This window comes from Equus przewalskii, chromosome 15, assembly GCF_037783145.1.
Source record: "Equus przewalskii isolate Varuska chromosome 15, EquPr2, whole genome shotgun sequence".
NCBI classification, from domain to species: domain Eukaryota; kingdom Metazoa; phylum Chordata; class Mammalia; order Perissodactyla; family Equidae; genus Equus; species Equus przewalskii.
Genome location: NC_091845.1, coordinates 54775333 through 54798707, shown reverse-complemented (window position 1 = coordinate 54798707; position 23375 = coordinate 54775333). Strand labels below are relative to the sequence as shown.

The window sequence follows — 23375 nt, the reverse complement described above, 5'->3', positions numbered from 1 at the left end:
AAATCCCCCCCGTACATAGTTGTATATCTTAGTATCAGGTCCTTCTAGTTGTGGCATGTGGGATGCCGCCTCAACGTGGCCTGACGAGTGGTGCCCTGTCCGTGCCCAGGATCCGAACCGGCGAAACCCTGGGCCGCCACAGCGGAGCGCACAAACTTAACCACTCAGCCATGGGGCTGGCCCCCAGAACACTTCTTAATAATTAAAAATTTAAGATTCATCCTTAAGAAAACTTACGTTGTGTATTTTTTCAATATACATACTATATTTAAAAAGTAATACGTGTAGATAGTTTAAAAACAGTAAACATAAATTGGAGTGAATCCTCAATTATTTTTTTCAGTTTTTTTAACTGTTTGTTAGGAGATTGAGGTCAAAACCTGGATAGGCTTTGTCTAGATAAGCACTCAAGGAAGTCTATCGCTTCGTTAGGTCAATTACTCGATACTGTGGTTTATTATTCTTGATATTTTCATAAAAGCAATATTCATTAATTGCAGAAAATTAAGAAATTGCAGAGTAACACACAAAAAAGGAAATATCACCTATAACTCTATCTCTAAAATATTTTGGAGCCTACTGTCTGCCCCTTATCTAACCATATACTATATTTTGTATGTGTATAAACACCTATGTATATACGAACATATAATTTTTCAAAATTGGTATCATACTATAGTGACTCTTTTATAACTCATGTTTCAGTTAATAATACATTATGAATATGTTATTTTGGAACAGAATTTTAATTGTCTATACACTAGAAATTTGCATATAAATTGTTACTGAAATGTAACCAATTCCCTGTAGTTGAATATTTAGGTCCTTTAAAATCTCTTGCTATTTTGATACCTGAGGACTGGACTTAGAGGCTTTTGGATGCCGAGTAGGATGGGCTAGATTGTCCCCTGGGGACCCGTCATTCTCCAGGAACGGTACTACACCTCTAGTGAAGATTTTGGAAATTTAGGCAGATGGTTTTGGTTTTCATAATGTTTGGAGGATGCCACTGCTGTTAGGTGGGTGGGGACCGGAGATGCTAGCTGCCCCGCAATGTGCAGAGCAATCCTGAGCAATGAAAAACTGTCTCTGGTCTGGCATGACTTTCAAATGTCCTACCGGAAATGCATGAGGTCAGAAGCCTGGTTACAATTACTCAAGCCCAGAACTGAACTCTGTTTTACATGCAAATGTAGAATATTCTGTGCCCATTTTTCATAAATACTAAGTTTTCTACTACCATGAAAATCAAGGGAAAAACGTTTTCTTCAATGTTTCACCAAGAGTTGTACACCATTTTTGAAAATTATGTCACTAATACCACACTGTCCCTGTTATCTGCATCAGCAACATCACCTACGTATAACAGTCTGAGTTTGTATGATTCACTGTGATTCTAAAAGTATGTGAGAGAATCTTATTCCTTCTTCATGTCTTCTAATATTGTCATGCCTAAGCACTTACGTAATGAAATACTTATCTTTACTAAAAATATCATTTTTCCCTCATATTACATGTAAGGCCTTCTATTGCCTTTTACAAAATTATGTGTAGATATGTCATATTTTCTACTGGTTTTATTTTAGGTGGGTAAATGGAACATTCAGAATATTTACTGTGGAGGCCAGCCCTGTGGCCGAGTGGTTAAAGTTCCACACGTTCTGCTTTGGCAGCCCGGGTTTGTGGGTTCACATCCTGGGCGTGGACCTACTCCACTCATAAGCCATGCTGTGGAGGCATCCCACATACAAAATAGAGGAAGATTGACACAGATACTAGATCAAGGTTAGTCTTCCTCAAGCGAAAAAGAAAGAGGAGGATTGGCAGCAGATGTTAGCTCAGGGTGAATCTTCCTCACCAAAGAAAATATATATATTTACTATGAACAGTGGTCATTGGGTCTATAGGGTTGAAAACTTCTCCTATAAAGAATATGAAGCCATTCAGAAACTTCCAGCAGGAGAGTGACACAATAAAGCAGAGGTGGAGGTATGAATGTGCAGAGAGTAAAGAAAATAAACAGGAAAAGGAGATGGCAGGAGGCAAGGAGACCAGAAAAGAGGCAAATGCAACCTGGGCAGGGAACTCATGAAGACCTAGAATACGACAATGCCCAAAAGAATCAGAAAGAAGTGCATTTTATGGAGGCCGTCTCAAAAAGAGAAGTCGCTGGAACTCAGTGATGGAATATAGTGTCACGGAATGACCATCATAGTTTCATTAGACTGCAGAGTGATTGTGTTCTCAAAATAGTCTCACATGTGCATGCACATTTGCAAGCGCACACACACATACACGACACACATGTACTCTGAAACTCCAGATTCATTACAAAATAATCCCTCTCTCCTCCTGCTGCCAAAGGGAAGACTTACCACGTCGCAGATTCTGAAATCTGACAGCTCCACCTGACACTAGTCTGAATTGGAGGGGGAAAGCCGTATTCAGTTTATTTATTTGTCTGTGATTCTCCATCTAAGATAAATCCTGAAATAAATTTCAAGTGTGCTTTAAGCACACTCCAGGTTATAAATCACATACTTGCTTTCTCATGCTACAGTAAGCATAAAACCATGTACATCAACAATAGATTTCCATGCCTCCTTTTCTTGCCAAATTCATGCACACACCCCCACACCAAGAGAGAGAATAAAAGGAAACTAAGAATCTGAGAACCATGATAATTTGTTGGCAATGCACATGTTTACTAATCAGAAGCAACCGTAACAATTAAAATAGTACAATATTAGACTGGGCAAGGGACCCACGGTTCTAAATGGCAGAAAAGCATTTCCAAAATGAAAGGATAGAGAATCATGGATATTAACCACAAAAGAATCAGAGCTGGCAAATAGTGAGGAAAGAAGAGAATGTCCTGATTCATATTTAATTTCCAGTTAAGATTAAAAGTGTAATATAGGCTGAATTATCTTATTTTATCTTATATATCCATCCTCAATTTTGAATTTTATGAGACTAGATAATGTAGATATTTCTTTAAATAAAGAAAGAGTGAGTCAAAAATATTCCCAAACATAACGGGACTACTTAGTTATCCTGATCCGTGTCTATGCAACAGTACTGAGTCAGTAAAACACAAATATCACATTCCTCGTTGCTTTTCTTAACAATCAAGAAGTGAGAAAAATGCCAACCATCTCTTTCCCAACTCTAAGCAATTATTCCCCCATTCCACCAAAAAATGTCAGTTGCATTCCATCAAAGCGGAAAATGTCCCTAGAAACCCCACCATTAAATTCCCACTTTGTCCAGGACTTCTTTCTTTTCATGGGTTACTTACCATCTGAAATGTATTCTTTAGCGCTTTCCTACTTGCCTTGAGCGACAAAAATGCAAGATGAACCCCAAGACTATGTTAACTGCTGAAATGGGTATTGAAGGGCTTGTCTAGGCAAAGGCACAGATAACACCATCCATCTCTTCCCATCTCTGCTGCCTGATCACAGGTTTGACAAGAGGGAGAAGATTTATATATTGGATATGCATTATGTTACAGTCCCGGAGGTTTAATGAGCCATGAATAAACAGAAAATGACCCGAGGCTGAAAGGAGATGCTGCAGGTGAGGTGGCTATGGCTTAAAGGCCATGGTCTTCCCTCTTCCTGCTAATTAGGAACAAATTCCAAGCTCATGAAAGACAAGGACCCCATGACCCTCCCTCTGCTTGTTGCTCTCATCTCATCTCCCACCTCTGCTCTTGGCAGCCCTATGATCTTTGACTCACAACCCCCTCTCTTAAAATCTAGGCCATAATGCTGTCATTCTTCCCAGGATCCACTTCTTTACAATTGTCCCCTGACTGGCATCTACTTATTGTTCAAGACTCAGCTCTAGTGTCACATATTGGGGCAGGTACCCTGCCCCTCTGTTGTCTCTATAAACAGGATTTATCTCCATCTAGCACCTACTAGGTACCTGGTGATTATCTCTTTGCTCAGTTGTCTCCTCAAATATGAGCTTCTTCAGGGCGGGGACCAAGTCTTTTTGGTGTTTGTGTCTCCAGTGTACAGCACAGCGAACACTCAGTCAATGTGTGCTGCTTGCCTGACTGGCGAGTTTTTCCTTTTCTTCTAAAGGTCAAGTAGAAGGGCTATCACCTATAAAAGCCATTAAAGCCATCATTGATTTCCCCACTGAGGGTAGGGAGGGGTTTGCAAGCCAGAGCTTTTACTAACCAGGGTCATGTTTATATACATTATGTCCATGCAGCACGGGAAGGGGATAAAGTAGTGCTGACTCATAAGACTTCATAGTTCTTGGAAATCTGAATTAGAGGCAGGATTTTAACCAGCCGGGCCATGTGAGGAATGGTGCAGGGTAGACAAAAGAAGCCCCTAGAGCCTGGAGCTTCTCCTCCACCAGCTGGGTGTGAAACGCTTTCAAGCACATTTTGTTCGATGATCAGTTGAAACCCGTTTGCTAGCACTTCTTTTCTTTTTTATCACATAAGCCCCTTGGACAAGATGCAGGGCCTTTGTTGGTGAAAAGAACAGAAGGTGTCACACTCACAAAGGCCAACAGATTTAGACTTTCAACATTATCTCCAAGTGAGGTGATGCACATGGTCACAGACGGGCACTAGCAGAGCTGAAAGAAGAAGCTGTTAATCGTATAACTTCAACCTTGTGTCCCATTACCAGAGCACCCTGTGTGAAGTGTACTGTGAACTAGAACTTCTAATAAATTCTGTAACGATCTTGAAAGCAGCACGATTATTTTGAATTTGTGTGTGCATCAAATATGCTAATTTGTTAAAAGTAAACAATGTTTACAACTATTTGTCATGTCATCAGGAATTAATATACCAGGAGCCACCTCTCTAGATCTTCAAGAGTTTCTTGCAAATAGGGAATTATTTATAGGATCAATAGACAATGGGCATTGAATCTATTTCATCAAAAGGGAAAATTCAATTTACTTCTTACTCACCAAATTAAGTTTTGCCCAGAACTCGGGTCCTTCTTCCATCTCTCTGAGGCTTGGTGGAATGTACCAAAAGCAAATATTGGCATATTCAGGCTGAGGATTAAGAAAATTTGAAAGTTTTGTTAACCTAAGGTTAATCTTAGAATGCAATTAAACTCTTAGCTAGTTTCTTTAAGAGTTATCATGTGTGTATTACGTTGATAAGTCAGAATCGGACAGAGTAGACATCCATTCTGCTTACTTCTGATAACAGCCTAATGGGAAATTTTTCTTCTCAGTTGGGTACACTTAGAGGGTGCTCTTTCCTCCAGGTAAGGGAAGAGCACAAAATCAGGAATAAACATTGTAAACTTTGAAGCCAACTCAACCCAGCTCTGCCTGATACACATGTGCCCAGAGATGTCCTGGTTCCATCCTCTTCAACTCTAATCTTTATGCCATCATATCCTTCCAATAATTCCTTCTTTCCCTAAGGAGGCCAAAGTTGGCTTCTGTTACCTGCAATACCTGATAAATGCAAAATCCCCGATTACCTGTGAGTTGATAACATACGCCCCACTCAGGCTTCACTGACCAGCCCTCTGTGACCCTAGCCAATGCCGCTTTGGAAAAAAGAAAGAGCATCACCTTGACTCCAGGCTCTCAAGTATCAGTTTCAGTCTCAAGTATCAGAAAGGATGTGAGTTAGCTAGGGGTTGCTCAAAGTACAGATTCTCAGTCCCTGTGCTTAGAATGCCCAGAGTCCCTCATAGAAAAGGCTGAAGAACTGGCATTTTGTGAAGCCTCCCAGGTGATTCTGAAGTGAGTATGCATCATCTATGTTTGAGAAAGCCTGATCTCAAGTGGCCATAGCCCAGTCATCTTCCCCAGTAATCTGCTTTTCTATGAGACACGATTTGGTTAAATATGCAATAACATTCTCAAACAGGTTTTAGTCTAGCCATTGCCACACAGACAAGGAGGTCTTCTCCACCACACCTTTCATCCTCACTGGACAAAAAACACAGGGTATGCCAAAGGCAATGGCAAGACTTGTATTCAATGACCAGGTGATTTGGGACACTATATTGGAGGTCTTATATCATATATATATTTTATATATTATATATTTTATATATTATCTTATACATATAATGTTATATATTCATATATTTTATATATATTACATATTTTATATTATAGATCTTTACTTATTTATTATTTATATTATATGATGTGTATATTGGATACACAGAATTGTATTCAGGAAAGATTATTGGTCATGCCCACCCACTCAGCATCTTCCTTATTTGATTCTTAGCATTGACAGTATTTGAAATGATTCCCATTTTTCCACCACAAACACAGTGTGTAGGTAATAACCAATGTTATAACAGTTCTCGATAACCATCAGTTATGCTCCAGTGTCAGTATAAAGTTTCGAAGTATTTCAGAAAGAGGAAATAGCTCTCATTTCATATCTTAAAATTAAGACTGGTACTACATAGAGTTCTGATTTTCGTGGATTTTAAATCACAAGTGAATGCGCAGAAACATTCTCAGTTCAACAAGATGTTCTTGATCTGATCATCCTTTCACCTTTGAAATTTGTGACATGCTTATTGGACTTGACAAAAAAGAAGAGCTACAAATCTAGAGTAATTCAAAATCAAGTACTATGTAATTTAACCCAATTTCCACAAATATTTATCATGAGACTACAATAGTTTTTAAAAATTTGCACAATTTATATTTGGATTTCTAATTTGTAAGTGATTGGTTTCTCTAACATAGAATGTACTGGCTTTCAAGACTTTTAATCATTTAATGTGAATAAATCTTTTCAAATAAAGTAGCTATAGTTGATTAGAAAGTAGAAAAAAATACAGTTATTATCTGTCACTAGATTCTAGGAATGCATGTTGTATCAACAAAGATTTTTTTTCTAGATACCATTTATGTCAGTTACCAATTTATTGCCTCTCAGCTCCAAATCCTCCCGTTCTTTGTGTCCTGTGAAAATGGAGGTAGACTCTATAAGCATTTCTCCTTGCCGTCTGGTCCAATCTTAGAATTTATCAGCAGAGGGTGCTGGAGGGTCACTGAGAAGGAAGAGGTGTCTCTTCCTGGTTCTGATCTGCTCTCCTCATGGGTCTCCTGCAGTATGTGTGCTTCTTCTCAGCAGCCTTGGTGACCAGCAGCAAGTGGCCCCCCAACCGCTCCCCCAGCACCACCCCCTCTGGTGGCTTCACAGCCGACTGGCAGCAGGGGGGCACCCGTAAAAGGCTTTACTGGCACACTCCCCTCAGGTGGTTCCATAAGGGAGTGCTGCCAGCGAGGCACATGGCCTTGGATGGCTTCTCTGGAACCCCCGTGGGTAGCTGGAGTGAGCTCCGAGGTATGACACTGCCCTGAAAATGGCTTTCTCCAGCACTCCAGAAGGTGGATTTCTAGAGAATCCCACTGGAGTGACACCTCAGTGAACTTCCCTGCCATCCAGTGAGCCACACTGTGCTCTCTCCAACCAAGTCTGGATCTCAGCCAGGGAGGGGGTGGCTTCTTGCCTGGACGCTCTATCTCAGTTCCAGGAGTAGTGGAAGTTCTCTATATCTGTTATTCCTGTACTTTTTAGGGTTCTCTTTCTCTCCATGAGGCAATCCCCTCTGACTCCAAGCTCCTGTTAATAATTCTTTTTTTAAAAAATATGAAATGCTTCACAAGTTTGTGGGTCATCCTTGCACAGGGGCCATCCTCATCTTGTCTGTAACCTTCCAATTTTAGTACATGTGCTGTCGAAGCAAGGACAATAATTCTTTATATTGCACTTTCCCACTTCAAATTGCTGTGCAGTTTTTGTCTTCTTATTGGACCCTGATTACTACATCATTAAATTAGTTATTTCTTTTCATTTATGTGGCAACATTATGAATCATTTTGCAACAGTTTTTATCTGCTACCAGATGTGCTCTATACTTTATAAGTTAGGATCTAGAACTTTGAATCACCTTATAAATTTGCTTCCTTTCATAAGTTTCTGTTTAGATATTTTAAAAGTGATATATCTGTGATTCCTTTCCCCCAAATGGTCTCTTTTAGAATGGCATGGCTTCAGTGCTATGACATTTGAAAAACTGGGAAGCCTTTTTGACACTTCACTTCTTTCAGTGGAGGAAATTTGATGCTCCATTTGGTGAAATACCATTACTGTAGTCATTTCCAAAATTATTAAGAGTTGGAAAAGACATCCCCTTGAATGTTCACAAGAAAAATATTTGAGTTTTCCCTGTATCTTTGCCTCTGTAGCTTGCATTCTATATACTGACTTCCTTCAGGAGGCTTCATAGCACTAGTGAGTATTTTCAGAGTAGAACCATTCACATGCCACTTAATTCCCTACGTATATGAAAGCCTGACCTCTTGGGTGTCTTAGGAACACATTTAGTCTACGTTCTCTAACACCATAAACTTGAGAAGATATAAAAAGGAATCCAAGTGTCTAAACCAGACAGATGATAGGGCAGGACACAAAAAACCTATAGCAGTAAAACCATTGTCATAATCTCTAAAAATTCATGGAGAAGAGAAGCGTCAGTGAAGAAAAGATGGATGCACTCTATCCTGATTTTCAAAGAGGAAAAAATAGATATATTCCAAGAAATAAAGCAGGTGATTTGATGTCAATTCCTGCAAGGATTATTGAGCAAATGATATGAGACCCCTTGAGGGAAAAAGTCAATGGTCACAAACATGTAGCTTGCATTCTCTAAAACTGAGTCATGTTAAAAGAAATTCATCTCTTTTGCTTATAATGTCATTAGATCACAATAGTAGTGATAAAAAACAAACCTAGCAGTACGCATTTTAATAAGTATAGATGCAGAATCTAGCACATAGAACGAAACAATCAATCATGCAAATATGGAACGGAGAGAGAGGCCATGGTGGCTATTAATTGACTTCAAGCTCCTAACTTTTAAATATTTGATTAGACTGCTGAAATATTTCAAAGACAGCCCTGAGTAGCATGGAAAGACTGGGTTTTGGAGTCACATAGATATGGTTTGAATCCCAACTTCACCAGGTCTTTGCTTGGACAAGTGTCAAACTCTCTGAGCCTCAGCTTCCTAATCTATCAGATGGAGATCATATTGTCTGAGCCACGGAGTGGGTTTGATGAGTAAGGAGATTATTTTCAATATTTACTACTATATCTGGCATACAGCAAGCACTCTATCAGTGTAGTAACTATTATTTGGGATTATATTAGCATAAAAAGATGTCGTTTTCAAGCTGATGAATAGCCCCATTAAAATCTGTACTAGGTGAGACACATCACTATGCTGGTATCTGTGAACCATGTTTGAAGAGGAATATTAAAAAATTATAGCATGTCCAAAGAAGGGCAACTGAAATGTTCAATTTAATAAGCATAAATTTTCCGTGTTCTAGATATTGGGTCAGGCGTTGGGATGAGAAAAATGACTTGTACTATATGCTTATCTCCAGGAACTCTCAGACTAGTAATGGAGCAAGGTACAGGCAATTAAACTGCAATGGAATGAGCAGTACAAAAGAAGAAATTTCTTGTAATCCAAGAAACATTCCTGGCAAAAGGAATAGTACACATGCGGAAGCCAGTATATTCAGGGGGATGGCAAGAACTTGGAACGAATAGAGGACGGGTTGTACCGGAGAGAGGTGAAGCTGGAAATGGAGATGGTTGTCACCTCATGAATGGCTTCCTCATCTGCCATACTTAGGAATTTGGGCTTGATGCTAGAGGCAATGTGGAGTCACTGGAGTGTTTCAATCTAGGCAACGGATTTCATTTTAAAAGTCCACAGTGGGGCTGCAGTGTGGAGATGGGCTAGAAGGGTCTGAGTCTGGAAGTGGAAGATGAGTTAGGAGACAGAGCCAATTTGAGGAGTGATGAGGGCCTGAACCAAGTCAATGGCTTCAGGAGTGGAAAAGAGTAGCAACAAAGATATATTTAGGGGAAGGGGAAGGAAGATATGAAGACAACATCAAGATTTTTGTTTGGATGGATCATAGTTCTAATGACCAAAAGAAGAATATAGAATTTGGGTAAAGAAAATGGCTACCTTTCAGCTTTACAAATGTTGAATTTGAGGTGCCTGTGGGGGTCTAATTGAAAATTCCAGGACATGGGGCTGGCCTGCTGGTGCAGTGGTTAAGTTCGCACGTTCCGGTTCTTTGCGGCCCGGGGTTTGCTGGTTCGGATCCTGGGTGCCGACATGTAACCGTTTGGCAAACGCCATGCTGTGGTAGGCGTCCCACGTATAAAGTAGAGGAAGATGGGCATGGATGTTAGCTCAGGGCCAATCTTCCTCAGCAAAAAGAGGAGGATTGGCAGCAGATGTTAGCTCAGGGCTGATCTTCCTCAAAAAACAAAAAAAAAAAAGAAAGAAAATTCCAGGACATACCTATATGCAAAGGACTAGAGTTTAGGAAACAAGTCAAGGAGGGAGACATTATTGAGGCTATTGACAACAGAGCTCTAGATATGGATAAAACAGTTCAAGGAGAGCATGTGGACACAATGAAGGGCCAAAGACAAAAGAGTGAAGCAGAACATTTAACGGGGTACCCAGATGAAGAGACCTTCACATAGAGACTGAGAAGAAAACGTCACATGAAAAGGATAAAAACTGGGAGAGGAAGCCAAAGAAACCAAGATAGGAGAGAATTTCAAGAGGGATGGAGTGGATAATGGTATAAAATGCTGCAGAAGTCTAATAAGAAAAAGATTAAATGATGTGCATTGGATTTAGCAATTATAAGGTTGTTGTGATCTAATAAAACTATATAAAAAGATAATTATAATTGCAATCTGCTTGATACATGCTAACAGTAGGATTCAATACGTATTTGAATATGAATAATTAGAGCTCCCTGGAAGAGGAATGAACTGAATTCTCTGGCACAGGAAGTGTCCAGGCAGAGGCTGACCTCCTGTTACAGGTACTGTTAAGAGAGATTTCCTACACTGAGCAGGAAGTTGACTAGATGTCCTTGAAGATCCTTTATAACTCAGAAAGTCTATGAAACCTAAATAACTCTTCCTAATGTAGAACTCAGGAAGAGAAAAACAAAAGTTGAATAATTACGACTCTCCCGAGAGATCAAAATAAAATATGTGAACGATAGTATAAGAATGAATATACCTCGAGGAAAACATCTATTAGATCTTAGATCCAACACAGGAAAATAGAGATGATTTTCAGGGGCCTATGAATAATGCAGAATTCATTTGAAATGATAACTTTCAATCATCTTCAAGAAGATATACATTATTTTTGCTCTTTTCAAGAAAAGATATTCAAGAACCAGATACTCTGTTTTGTTGTGTTCATTTACTGTTTTCAACGTTCCACTTAACACTCTCACAGCTATCTGCTAAACAGTGAAAAAATATATAATTATAGACCTCTGTTTTTCCTAAACTGAAAGACTTGCAGTTTCACAGACCTGGGTTCCAATCGAATCTTTGTATCTCTTAAGTATGCATTAGGGTTATAGTTAGTCAAGCCAAAGAAAGCATTTGTTAACAAAAAGAGTCTAATCAACTTGACACTTATATGTGAAATTCAAGGTCTAAATTTAGTTTATTTGTCCAAACAGAATACAGAGAAAATAAGCAAATGCAGATCACATACAAAAATCCTTCTAAGTAGGCATCCTGGAGTACCATCGAGGAAGTCACCTTTACTGCTTTGGGGTCATCTGGCTCGCACAGACAAAATATTCAGGGCAGAAGGCTGCCTAATGATTAACACCCACTTAACTTTCATTACAAGGATGTGAATGTTTGCAGTTCCCTGATGCTGATGGCAAGAGGTTCCTCCCTCAGTCTTTAAGCTTTTAGGAAGAACATATAAATAACTTTTAAATCAGTTCATCTTTTTTCTCATCACTTTTCTTCTTATCTCTATCAAAAGACTGTGCAATTATGAGGTGCATAGCACTGTCCATAATTACTATAGCTCCCATAGCCAGAGAAATAAAGGCGGCAATTCCAATTTGAGAAAATAAAGCAGTAATTCAACCACAAAAAAATGAAAAAGGTGATTCAAAGTCAAACTCAAGCCAGTCACAGAGCTGTTGTTTCATCCCCAGATGCGTAAATATGCATCTCTAGAAAATATAGACATTTTCTTACAGTCATAATGCCATTATCATGCCTAACAAGATTACCAATAATTCCTACCAGTTCATATTAGAAATTCTTCAACTGTTTCAAAATTTACATTTTTCAATTGACTTGTTTCTTTTAATTTTTTTAACGTTATTTTTTATTGTAACATTGGATTATAACATTATATAACTTTCAAATAAATGTACATCGTAATGTATTCCGACTTCTGTGTAGATTACATCATGTTCACCACCCACAGACTAATTACAAGTACCATTGGCTTGTTCAAACCAAGATTTCAACAGGTCCATACACTGCATTTGGTTGTTATACCTCTTAGGTCTCTTCGAACCCTAAAGTGATCATCGCTACTCTCTCCTTTATTTTTCTTCATGCCACTGACCTGTTGAAGAAACCAGGTCAGTTGTCCTGTAGAATATTCCACATTCTAAATTTGTCTTCTTGCTTCTTTGTAGCATTACCAGAAAGTTATTTAAATATAGATTCTTCTGCTATCTTTGCAAGTTCCTTTATATCGCTAGTTTTCAGGAGCTTTGGATTCTCAGAACCTTCTAGTCTGATGCGTCCTTTGTAGATGGTGGCAGAAACCATGGTCAGGGTTCTCCAGAGCAGTATTTCCCAAAGCTGCCTGGGCACCATAATCCTATGGCACCTGAACTCCTGCAACAGTCTCCCAATTTGTATCATTTATTCTTTTCTTGTCCTCCTTTCACCACCACCTCCCATTCCTCTCTTCTCATGACATCCAGCATGATCTCTTAAATGGAAGTCAGACTCTCCTGTGCTTAAACTTCTCCAATGATTACACTTGGAATAAACGCCAAGGGTCTTACCATGGCCTACTGGTCTCCACCTGAGCTGATCTCTGCCCACCTCTCCAAAACGATCACCTACTATTCCCGTCCTTGCTTAATACGCCTTATTTTGGCTCCTCAAACACATAGAACTCTTTCCAGCATTAAGCCTTGGCAGTTATCTATTGATTCTACCTAGAAGGCCTTTCCCTCAAATGTCTGCATGGCATGCTGTTTACCATCATTCAGGTCTCAGCTCAAAGATAACCTCAGAGGGCCCTGCCTGGACTACCCAAACCAAACAAGCCATCCCCCGCCCACATCCCATTTCAGCATTTCACCTGATTTATTTCCACTATAATACTTGCCACATCTGTAACTGTCTAATTACTTATTTGTATACTAGATTATCTCTCATGAAGCTGTTTTATTGTTTTCATTAAGACTTCTCACTACCTGATGTTTCCTATGTATTAATTTGTTTGTTTATTGCCTGCCACTTTCTAATTGAGTGTAAGCACCGTGAGAGCAGAGAATTTCCCTGTCTTGTATCTCCCAGTGCCTAGAACTGTGCCTGGCACATAGCGATTACTCAATAAATCTTGCTGAATAAATGAATACCAAAAAATAGCCAAATTGCTTATATACAGAACAGGTTCTTAGGTGGCAAGCTCTAGATAATTTTTACATTAGGTTAAAAATTGCTACCAAGTATATGCTATAAGAAGATCTAAGAGAATCTCACACTTTATATTTCTTAAAAATCAGAATTAAATAATATTCTTCATATTTTCTAACCATATATTTTAGGGAAAAAAGCAATATATTCTATCTTTCTAACCACCTTATTTCCTATATATAGCAAACAACCAACAACAAAATGGCTTGTTTTCCCATTGCTCCAAAGCTAATATGCTCTCATTATTTCATAAAAAGAGAAAACTGGATGCATTATTGTACATTCACTTAATTGATTTTCCACATGCAGGCACCACTATAGCACAGTTGAATATTTGCAGTACAATCATTATACAATTTATATATCAAGATAGAGGTCATAATTTATTCAGTATTATCCTTGGTAATTATTATTGAGCACTTTAATTTTCAATATTTAAAGGCAAGAGTGTTCTCTGTGAATCCAACAAAGGAAAAATACTCACTAATAGAGTAAATTAACATAATGGGCTCTAAGAATTAAGCTAATGACGTGTTTCTAAGTCTGCAACACAAAAACCAATGAAATATAACAGATTAGAAAATTACCACCTTCATCACTGTTGACTGACAAAATCACAAGCACAATTTCGTAATCACTTACTTCCAGCAGTAACTTGAATCCTTCTCTTTTCTTGATTTCTTCTACTAGGTACCTGAAAATGAAAGTCAGAGTAACATTTATAATCGACAACCTAAAAATTCCGTGAACATGACTGACATAAGACAAAACAGCTACTTCTGATGCAGAGACAAGGCTTAGAAATACAAGGCTTAGAAATAAGTAAGGGTGCTGTTTTAGGCATAGGTATGAATTTAGACAAATAGTCTGGAACCTACTGCAATACCCTGGGGTCCAAGGAGAAAGATACATGTTTTTGATGAGATGATGTCTATCTTGCATGTTAGCATCAGACTTTAACCTCAGTGTGAAAAGCCACATAATGTAGATTGGATATACATCTCTGACCATGTGGGTTTCACATTTGTATTCTAGATGGGGATTTAGTGCTGCTTATAAATTCACTTAAGATCAAAGAAGCTCAATATCATGTTTTCCAAGGCCAGGACAGGGGGAAAGATTATTTGGTTTTAGGTTAAAAGTAAGTGAGCTTAGCTATTGATGGAAGGTCTATGAAGTCATCTTGAACATCAGGGAAAAAGAACTACCACACTATGAGCAAAGGGCAGAGACATATGAGATACGGAATATGACCGAGGAAAGACTAAAACGATATTGAGAACAGAGAGCAAATTAACATTGACACCTCTCCCCTGGGCTTGGTATTCCTCTCTATAAAAAGAGACGCCTTCTGAAATGGTTGGCCTTGAAAACTAGTAATTTGATGATGAGCCTTGAAAAGTTCATAACACTTGACGCAGTATTTCAAATTTGGGGCTCAAATGTAAGGAAATGATCAGGGGCACTGACAAAAGTGCATTTGTCAGGTATTTATTGCGATTTTGTATGTAACAGCAAAAAAAAGAAAGAAAGAAACATCACAGCCGGCAATGAGGACTGGTTTTGAAAACCGTGGTCCAGTCATATGGAATTATGGTGCCACCATACAAAATATGATCATGTCGCTAAATCACATATACTCAATTAAGATTTCAGGGCAACCAAAAACTTCTCCTTTTAGGCCTCAATTCCCTTACTTGCAAAACTGGAATACAGAATGTACTTTTCCAATCTCAAAAGAGGTGGTTGTAAAGAAATTAAATAAAATCATACACAAAAAAATTGTAAAGTATAGAAACTGTGGAAATGGGGATTATTATCACTACGTTCATTTGCTAAAGGCCATTCTGGAATGTGGACATGGAATACACCAGTTTACAAGTTGCACTTCTTTTTTCCCAAACTTATTTATATAAGTTTCACATAAGGTTAAATATTGGTGTTAGCATATAGGTTACACCATCTGTGAATTATACAAACATCTTAGAAAAATCCTATCAGTACTAACTAGATAATATAGATCCTTTACCTTGAGCAACAATGTTGTGACCAGACACACACACACACAGACTCACAAAGTATTTGATGTTTTACATACTCTTTTCCTTGAATATTTTTTCAGATGTTACATAGCTGTAAAGTTTGTTTTGTTTTGTTTTGTTCTTTTGGTGAGGAAGATTGGCCCTAAGCTAACATCTGTTGCCAATCTTCTCTTTTGCCTGTGGAAGATTGTCCCTGAGCTAATATCTGTGCCAATATTCTTCCATTTTTGTGTGTGGGATGCCGCCACAGCATGGCTTGATGAGCACTGTGTAGGTCCATGTCCAGGCTCCGAACCCAAGAACTCCGGGCTGCCAAAGCAGAGAACGTGAACTTAACCACTACGCCACTGGGCCAGCCCCAAGATGTGAAGTTTTTGAACCTTTAACACACTGCCCAACTTTCAGAAAAAAGCAATTATAATCATTAATAAACATCAGACAACGTGCTGGAGATCACTGGTAATCAAAGAAGTGCCAATTAAAACAATATTAAGCCATGTTGCCCATGTGATACTAAACAAATTTTAAAGAGAGACAACACCTAGTGCTAATGAGAATGTGGTAGAAAGCTGCTACAAAGCTTTTAAAATTAATAATAATCACATCTTCTGATCCAGCAAACCACTTTTGAGATGCCAATCTACCAGGAAAAAATCATCAAAATAACTAGAAACAAGATTAATACCCAGAAACTGGCAAATGGTAAAATAAAATGTATTATAGCAACAATGTAATATGATGCAGCTATTAAAAAGAATAAAGTTTATCTACTTCGATTAAACCACAGGGAAGCTCATAATGCATTAGTAAGAGATAAAAGCAAGGTACTGAGAAATGTAGATGCTAGGATTCCATTTTTTAAGAAATTATAAAAAAGAAAGCAAAAGTAATACCTACCCACGATTATACATGATCACAAAGTAAGGTATGGAAGAATACCTGATAAATTGTTAATGTTTACCCAAGGGAGGGAAAAACAGGATGCCATGGGGGAGGCAGGGATTATTAGCTCTCTTTTTATGTCTCTTTGCAAATTTCTATAGGTGTGGTTACTTGCATAATTTTTTAAAGGAACTTAATGAAAAAAAAGTAAAGCACAAAATAAAAGTGATATGTACAGTCTCCAACTATACAAGGACAGCTTTGCGAACCATCCTTTTTCTCACTTTCTCAGGCACAAACGTGTAGGCAATTTGTAATTCTAAAGCCGATGCCGTGACTGCATCCTGAGGACCAGTCCTCCACACCCTGAGGGTACAGAAAAGCTTTGCATGTGCAGAAAGCCTGGGACTGACTCTAGAAGATTCCAGTTGGGCAGCTCATCAACTTTGTGACTCCAGGCCAATTCCTCAGCCTGCTTGAGCCTGCCTCAGTTTCTTCATGTGTGTAATGGAGATGGCGAGTCAGACTGGTACAATCCTTTCCTGACAGACCTTGTCTACGTGAAGTTTAGATACTGCCCATAGTCTCAGTTTAAAATATTTCCATCAAACTGGCTGAAGTTGCTTCTGGGAGAAAGGCATCCTAAAACAGAGCTGAATCATTTCAGTGAAAACTCTGCTTTTTGCTAAAAATGTGGACCTGGGCTTCGTGTCAGGGTCAGTGTCCCCACTGCGGTCACTTTCTTAGCCTGTGGAGCCCAGTGTAGCATACCAACTGAGCAGAGGGTAGAGGTGATTTGGGTGAAGAGCTGCTATTATGACAGTAACAAAAGGCTCACACCAGAGTCCCCAGCCTACACTCCATGATACAGCATGTTCATAGATTTCCCACATAAAAGGGTTCCATCGTCAGATAAATGTGAGCAATGCTCGGGATATCAATTAGATTACTTTTCTCTATAATTAGAAGTAGACTTGGCTTAATTCATAAGGACATTTATTGAACTGATTGGATGGTTCAATAAAGTAATCAGGAATCTATCATTTCAGCCTGCTATGCTCAGAGTGTTAGAGAATTCTTTCATGTTCACAAGATGGCTGCTACAGCTTCATACACCACACTGTTTACAACAGTGTCCAGCGGAGGAAGAGAGGGGTCTGGAGCAAGAGCATTTTCTCTTCATTTCTCTCTACTGAGGTAAGAATATTTTCCCCATAAGCTTTCACAGAATTCTTCCTGTATCTTATTGACTGAAACTGAGTCATATATCCACTCATAAACCAATTGTTGGCAAAGAGGATCGGCTTAGACTGATGTTCCCAGCTGGAATATTGCTACCTAGGCAAAATCAAGGTTCTGCTGGCAAGGAAAAGGAAGAATGGTTGTGAGGTGAACTACCAACAGTGTCTGCATACTGGTTAAAGCCAGATAAAAAACGTTTCTATATTACAGGTCTTCTCAGAGCCTTTATTGTACCCATGAACACTCTGAATCTCCAAGAAAGGAATTGACATAGCAGTTAGCATTTCCCAAACATATTTGGCCATGGAAATATTCTTTGGAAGAATGTCTATTAAGATCTTCTGGAAGCCTGTTATCCCACAGAGCATAGTTTCAACAATGCTAGTTCAGAAGTGTCTCTTCTATAGGATACTTTACCCACTTCTTAAGTAAATGCTTCAATGAAATGAGTTTTTGTACAAGAATCCAAGTAAGGTTTGAGTCACATGGGGTTGATTTGATCCTCACAACTTTTCTTTTCAATATACAGGAGAAGTCTAAAGTTAAAATACACTTAAAAAACCTATTCTTATCTGATGCAAGTCAGAAAAAACAGATGTACATTGGGTTTTTGGACATAAAGCAGGAACCATAAACCATTTCTAGCAAAAGTCATCCAGGTAAATGGGTTCAAAAAGCAACAATAGTTTCATAAAACTCTTCACTATCCTTCCCACCAAGATTAGCAAAAAGAGAGAAGAGAGAAAAAAACGCACATTAGGAAGAGTTTTCACCCATTCTACTGGGTAAAAATCTCATTCTACTAAGATTCTGGCTTGATTCTGAAGCATATATTAATGATAATCTTGCTCTATGACACTTCCTCTTCCTTTGCTTACAAATGTGCCTCCAAATTACAGAGCCTCAGTCTCCGACCTGTTGCATGAGTCCGTTTAATATTTTTGCGTGTCATGGGTCCTTTGGCAGGACGTTCTTTCCTTTCTGGAAATAGCCTTTCCAGTCCCTTTCTCAATTCACCAGCCACTGAGAACCTCCCTGGAGCACTGTGGACCAAATTTCTCTCCCAGTCTCATCTCCTCATTTGAAATGTCTTCTGATGCACGGAGCCTCCCAGGACTCCCGGGCATGTTTTCCATCTGGTTCCTGTGTGCTCTGCATGTAAAGGAACATATTGCACGGCTTGTGTGACTCAACCCAGATATCTACATGCTACATTCTACTGCAATTGTGATTTTTTAAAAAAATTACCAGTATAGAGGAAAAATGAAAACGTTGGCCCTTCTATACTCTTCTAGACTCTCCCCCTCTCGTCACCTAGAGAAATATACTAGCACCAAAGTGTCACTGTGTAACTGCTCACCTTTTCCATACTGATAACAATAAATTCCTCAGTACTCATGCAAGTTGATGAAATGAATTCCATCTGAGAGATTACAGAGATTGTGTGTCAAGGGAATAGATAAATGAGGCACTGGAGACCCAACAAAGGAGCAGAACGGGAGTTCCTGAGCTGTTTGTTGTTGTTGAAAAGACTTCTGCACATGACTCTTCTACACTTGCTTTAGAAATTACCCCTTAGTGAATATCCATCTACCCTGAGTTCCATAACAAAGGCGTAGAGGGTGCCCTCAGCAACAGGTAGCTCTGCTATTGGTATTGGAAAACATTTTTGACTTTCTTAGGCAGACATCACCTGCCTTGTGCTAGAGGTGGTGGTTTTAAACCTCAGCCATCTGAGTTTCAATTATGCTTAACAATCACATGTTGCTTTAGGTTCCTGATGTCACTGGTGTTCAAATAACTGAAAGAGAAAGCACGTTTTTAGTCATTAATATTTCTTGAGAGAAATGTTCTCTCATCAGCTGAAATGACAAGGGTCAAATGGAAATTAGGAAAAGCCTTAGAGATCTTCTAGGCACTAAACTTTTCCTTCTTGCTAGATTTCTGACAACTCCTAAAATAAGAATCATTGTCCTCTTTGAAATGCCTGTCCTTGCTTTCCCAGGGGAAGAGAGAGCAAGCGAGTCCATCAGGGTGATGGCAATCTATTGGTCCATCAAAATCTGGGCCTTAATATCTTAAAGTCAATGTACAATTTCAAAACTAAGTTCCATTTAGATTCAGGAACATGGAAATATTGTTTCCACGGAATCAGCGCAATCTGTACGGCAACCTGTCAGGGGAAAAGACTTGCACAGCCTTTCCAGAATATAAGAGACCTGCCCTGGGACTTAGGGAAATGGGTACCTTAGCTACATCAGGCTGCTGATAATAGACGTGCATCCCGAATCATCAACAATCATCATATGCAGCTTTACTTTGCTGGAGTTGTTATCCACTGAAGGAAATTATACTTCTTGGAAACAAAACAATGTTACTCTGACTTAGAATTTATGCCAGGTAGAGCCTTTGACCGTGGATGAGAATCAGTTTTATTAAATGTAAGCGGTCGCAGGTCAATGGGCTTATGGGAAGTGGTATTTTAACTCTCACGAGTCAGTGGTTTGAACTACCCCGACTCACAGAACCAATGGTGTTCTAAAGCTAGATTGTGCCGGCTAGTGAGAGCCAATTGTTAAACATTCAGGAATCTTGCAAATCACAACTCTTGGTAGCTTGCAATTTTCCATGGTGGGAATATTTACACCATGGAAATTGGCAGATGTTACAAACTGGGTTTTATTTTCTTCCTGAGAGCCAGTTTACCAGTAATCCTTGTACATAGGCTCCAGCAAACAGAATAAACCTTAGAACAGAGAAAATGTTTCTTCTTTCCTAAAGGGTAGAACCACAAACAAATCAATGATTTTGAAAATAAATAAAATCATGAATATAAATCCCTTATAATGCTTACTATAATTTTTTTTTTTTTTTTGCTGGGAAAGATTCTCCCTGAACTGATGTCTGTTTGCAATCTTCTTCTTCTTTTTTTTCTTTCCCAAAGCCCCAGTACCATTGCAGGTCCTTCTAATTCTTCTATGGGAGCTGCTGCCACAGCATGGCCGCTGACAGACTAGCGGTGTGGTTCCATGACTGGGAATTGAACCCTGGCTGCTGAAGCACAGAGTGCCAAACCTTAAACACTAGGCCATCAGGATTGGCCCTATAATGTAATTCTTAGCCCTACGGAAACTTTCTCCAAGATTATCATTTCACATTCATTCCAAGCAACACGCCTAAAAGGATTCCGCCTTGGCACCTGGCTCTGGGGATGGGAGAATAGGATGACTTCGGTCCGCCCCAGGAATAGAGTGTTGAATACCAAGAATGTGGAAAGTTAAGGCAAGAAAACTATTATGATTAACAGCATGAAAGAAGAGGGATTATTTTTCAAATAGTTAAATATAGGTTACAGAGTCTGCAGTGATGCTCACTGAAATGTTAATTCAATTCAATTCAACTTGACAAACATTTACAAACAATAAGTGTTGTTGAATTGAATTGAAATGTTATCATTTATCCTCCTGTGACATATCTCTGTAAAAATTAGAAAGTATCCTTAGACTATAAATTAAATTCCACCCTGAGATGAATGTTAACTTTATAAGAAATACGATCATCAAATATTTATATCTAGCTTTGTTTCAAGACACCTGTCATTGAATTACTTAGCAGCTTAGATAAAATAACACAGAGATTCTACCACACGTAAATAGTATGGGAAAACACAAAGCAGGGAACAGAGCTTTCTGAACTTCTGTTTTAATTTAATGGGCAACTATGAATATTTATGGCAGACAGTGTCATATTTTCACCACTGGGTAGCTATCTCCCTACTTCTGATGGAGGCACTTTAACCCTAATAAAGGCACACTCCTCACCTAGTTTCAGTGTATATTCCATAGAAGGAACAGACAGTCTTCCCATTGCCAAAGGAGAGCATGTGATTCAGTATGACCAATGAGAGTATCACATTTCCCTGGCAAGTGTCTGGTTCAGAGATGGATATTTGCCTAAATCAGAAATAGTTAAAACTTTTCTTGGGATTGTTGAGAAAGGAGCATTCTTTCCTTTTGACCTTGAATTTGAATCTGGGAGAAGACAGATCTGACACTCCTGACAGCTACCTTCCTACATAGGAATAAACCCAACATGAAGAAGAACGGACCCAATAGATGGAGAGAGATTAAGGCCTGGTGATATTGTTTAAGCCCCTAGAAGAAGCCATTCCAGAAGTCATCACCACTCTAGCTTATAAGTAACATGAGGTAATAAATTACCTTTCTTTGTTCAGAATACGTTGAGCTAAGGTTTCTGTTGCTCACCACCAAAAGAGTCCTAACTGGTACAACATTTACAGATTTTCCAAATTACTTATTAAACCATAATCACCAGAAGTGCTGACTTCTAACAGTCTTCGGAAAGTGACAAAGCCATCTCTTTATCCATCCTTATATCCAAGCCCTTTGCCCTGTAACTTTGCAGCTCATCCTGCAAAAAGACCCAGTGTACTTCTGCCTCTTCACATTGAGTTTGGCCATGTGATTTGCTTTGGCCATTGGAATGCTAGTAGATAGGATGGAGTCAGGAGTTTAAAGTGGGCTTGCATGAATGGACTCGCCTTCTCGGGCTTCTGTCATCAGCATTTCAAAAACATGCCCCACCTGGCCTGCTGGTCCAAGGAAGATGCAAGACATGTGGGGAGTAGACCCAGCCTCTCCCCTCACCCTCACAGTGACCACAGGATGAGATAAAGCCACTCCAGCCAACTCGCAGACCTCTTAGGATAAATAATTGATATTTTAAGATACTGGGCTGTCAGACAGTCTGCAGTGATGCTCAGAGCATCACTGTTGCAGAGTGTTGCACACAGCACCCATACCACTCCGCTATAGAAAGAGGAAATTATTTTAAATCTCTAAGGAGACACTTGAGATTTTTGCAAGTGAAATGTGAACAGGGAGTGAAGAAGGAGAGATTCTCCAAACCAGAGATCACAAACCCTGATGCCTTTAGGGCCAAGCAGGTAAGAAAATAATAACTAAAGCTCGTATAGCGTGCAGCATATGCCAGGCCCTGTTCTGAGTGTTTTACGAATATCAATTCATTTAATCTTCATAACAATTATTTAAGTTAGATGCTGTTATCTCCATTTTGTTGGGATAAAACTGAGATACAGAAATATTAAGAAACTTGCCCAAGTCACAGCTTGTACAGGGTAGAGCTCGGTTTTGAGTCCCAGTTGTCCACACCTCACCTCTCTGCTGTAGTAAAATAGGCTAGATAAGGAACAGGGGGAAGAGGGCGGGACCGTGGGTCTCCAGAACCAGGGAGCATCATGTTCAGAGGCTTGTCACCATGAGAGACTGAGAGCATTCTGATCTTTCAAAAGAAGCCAAAAACCTAGCTTTTCAACAAATCTCCCTAGTTTTAAGTGTTTTAAATGTTTAAATGTTTATTATTTTTAGCACCATGAAAGTTAACTCTATGCAATTCAGGCTGAACTAGCCACATTTGAAACTAAATTAGGCCGTGGCCTGCCATTTGCACTCACTGATCCCCGAGCAGAGTCCTGTTCTGGTGGCCAGTGGCCAGCACCTGTATCTCAGGAGCTTTGCTAATCTTTGAGCGTGGTGTCAAAGCTTTGTCTCTCATGTTACAACAAGGCAAGCATGGCGTTTCTACACTCTCTT

At 39.2% G+C, this 23375-nt stretch overlaps 1 protein-coding gene and 1 non-coding gene across 12 annotated transcripts in view; both read right to left on the bottom strand.

Annotated features, from left to right (window-relative positions):
* Nucleotides 1-23375, bottom strand: part of GADL1 (glutamate decarboxylase like 1) — a 158046-nt gene that overhangs the window by 46658 nt on the left and 88013 nt on the right. For 7 of the 11 annotated variants that reach the window (XM_070575908.1, XM_070575909.1, XM_070575911.1 and 4 more), the window contains 2 exons: nt 14219-14270; nt 4951-5040 (listed from right to left, as the gene is read on the bottom strand). In XM_070575908.1, coding sequence (XP_070432009.1) covers nt 4951-5040; nt 14219-14270 — 142 coding nt within the window. Of the gene's footprint in view, nt 1-3936; nt 4119-4950; nt 5041-14218; nt 14271-23375 lie in introns of all 11 variants that reach the window. The other 4 variants (XR_011527107.1, XR_011527110.1, XR_011527108.1 and 1 more) reach the window with 1 other exon arrangement.
* Nucleotides 7625-7731, bottom strand: LOC139076277 (U6 spliceosomal RNA). Its single transcript, XR_011527689.1, has one exon. It is a non-coding gene; the product is annotated as a U6 spliceosomal RNA (small nuclear RNA).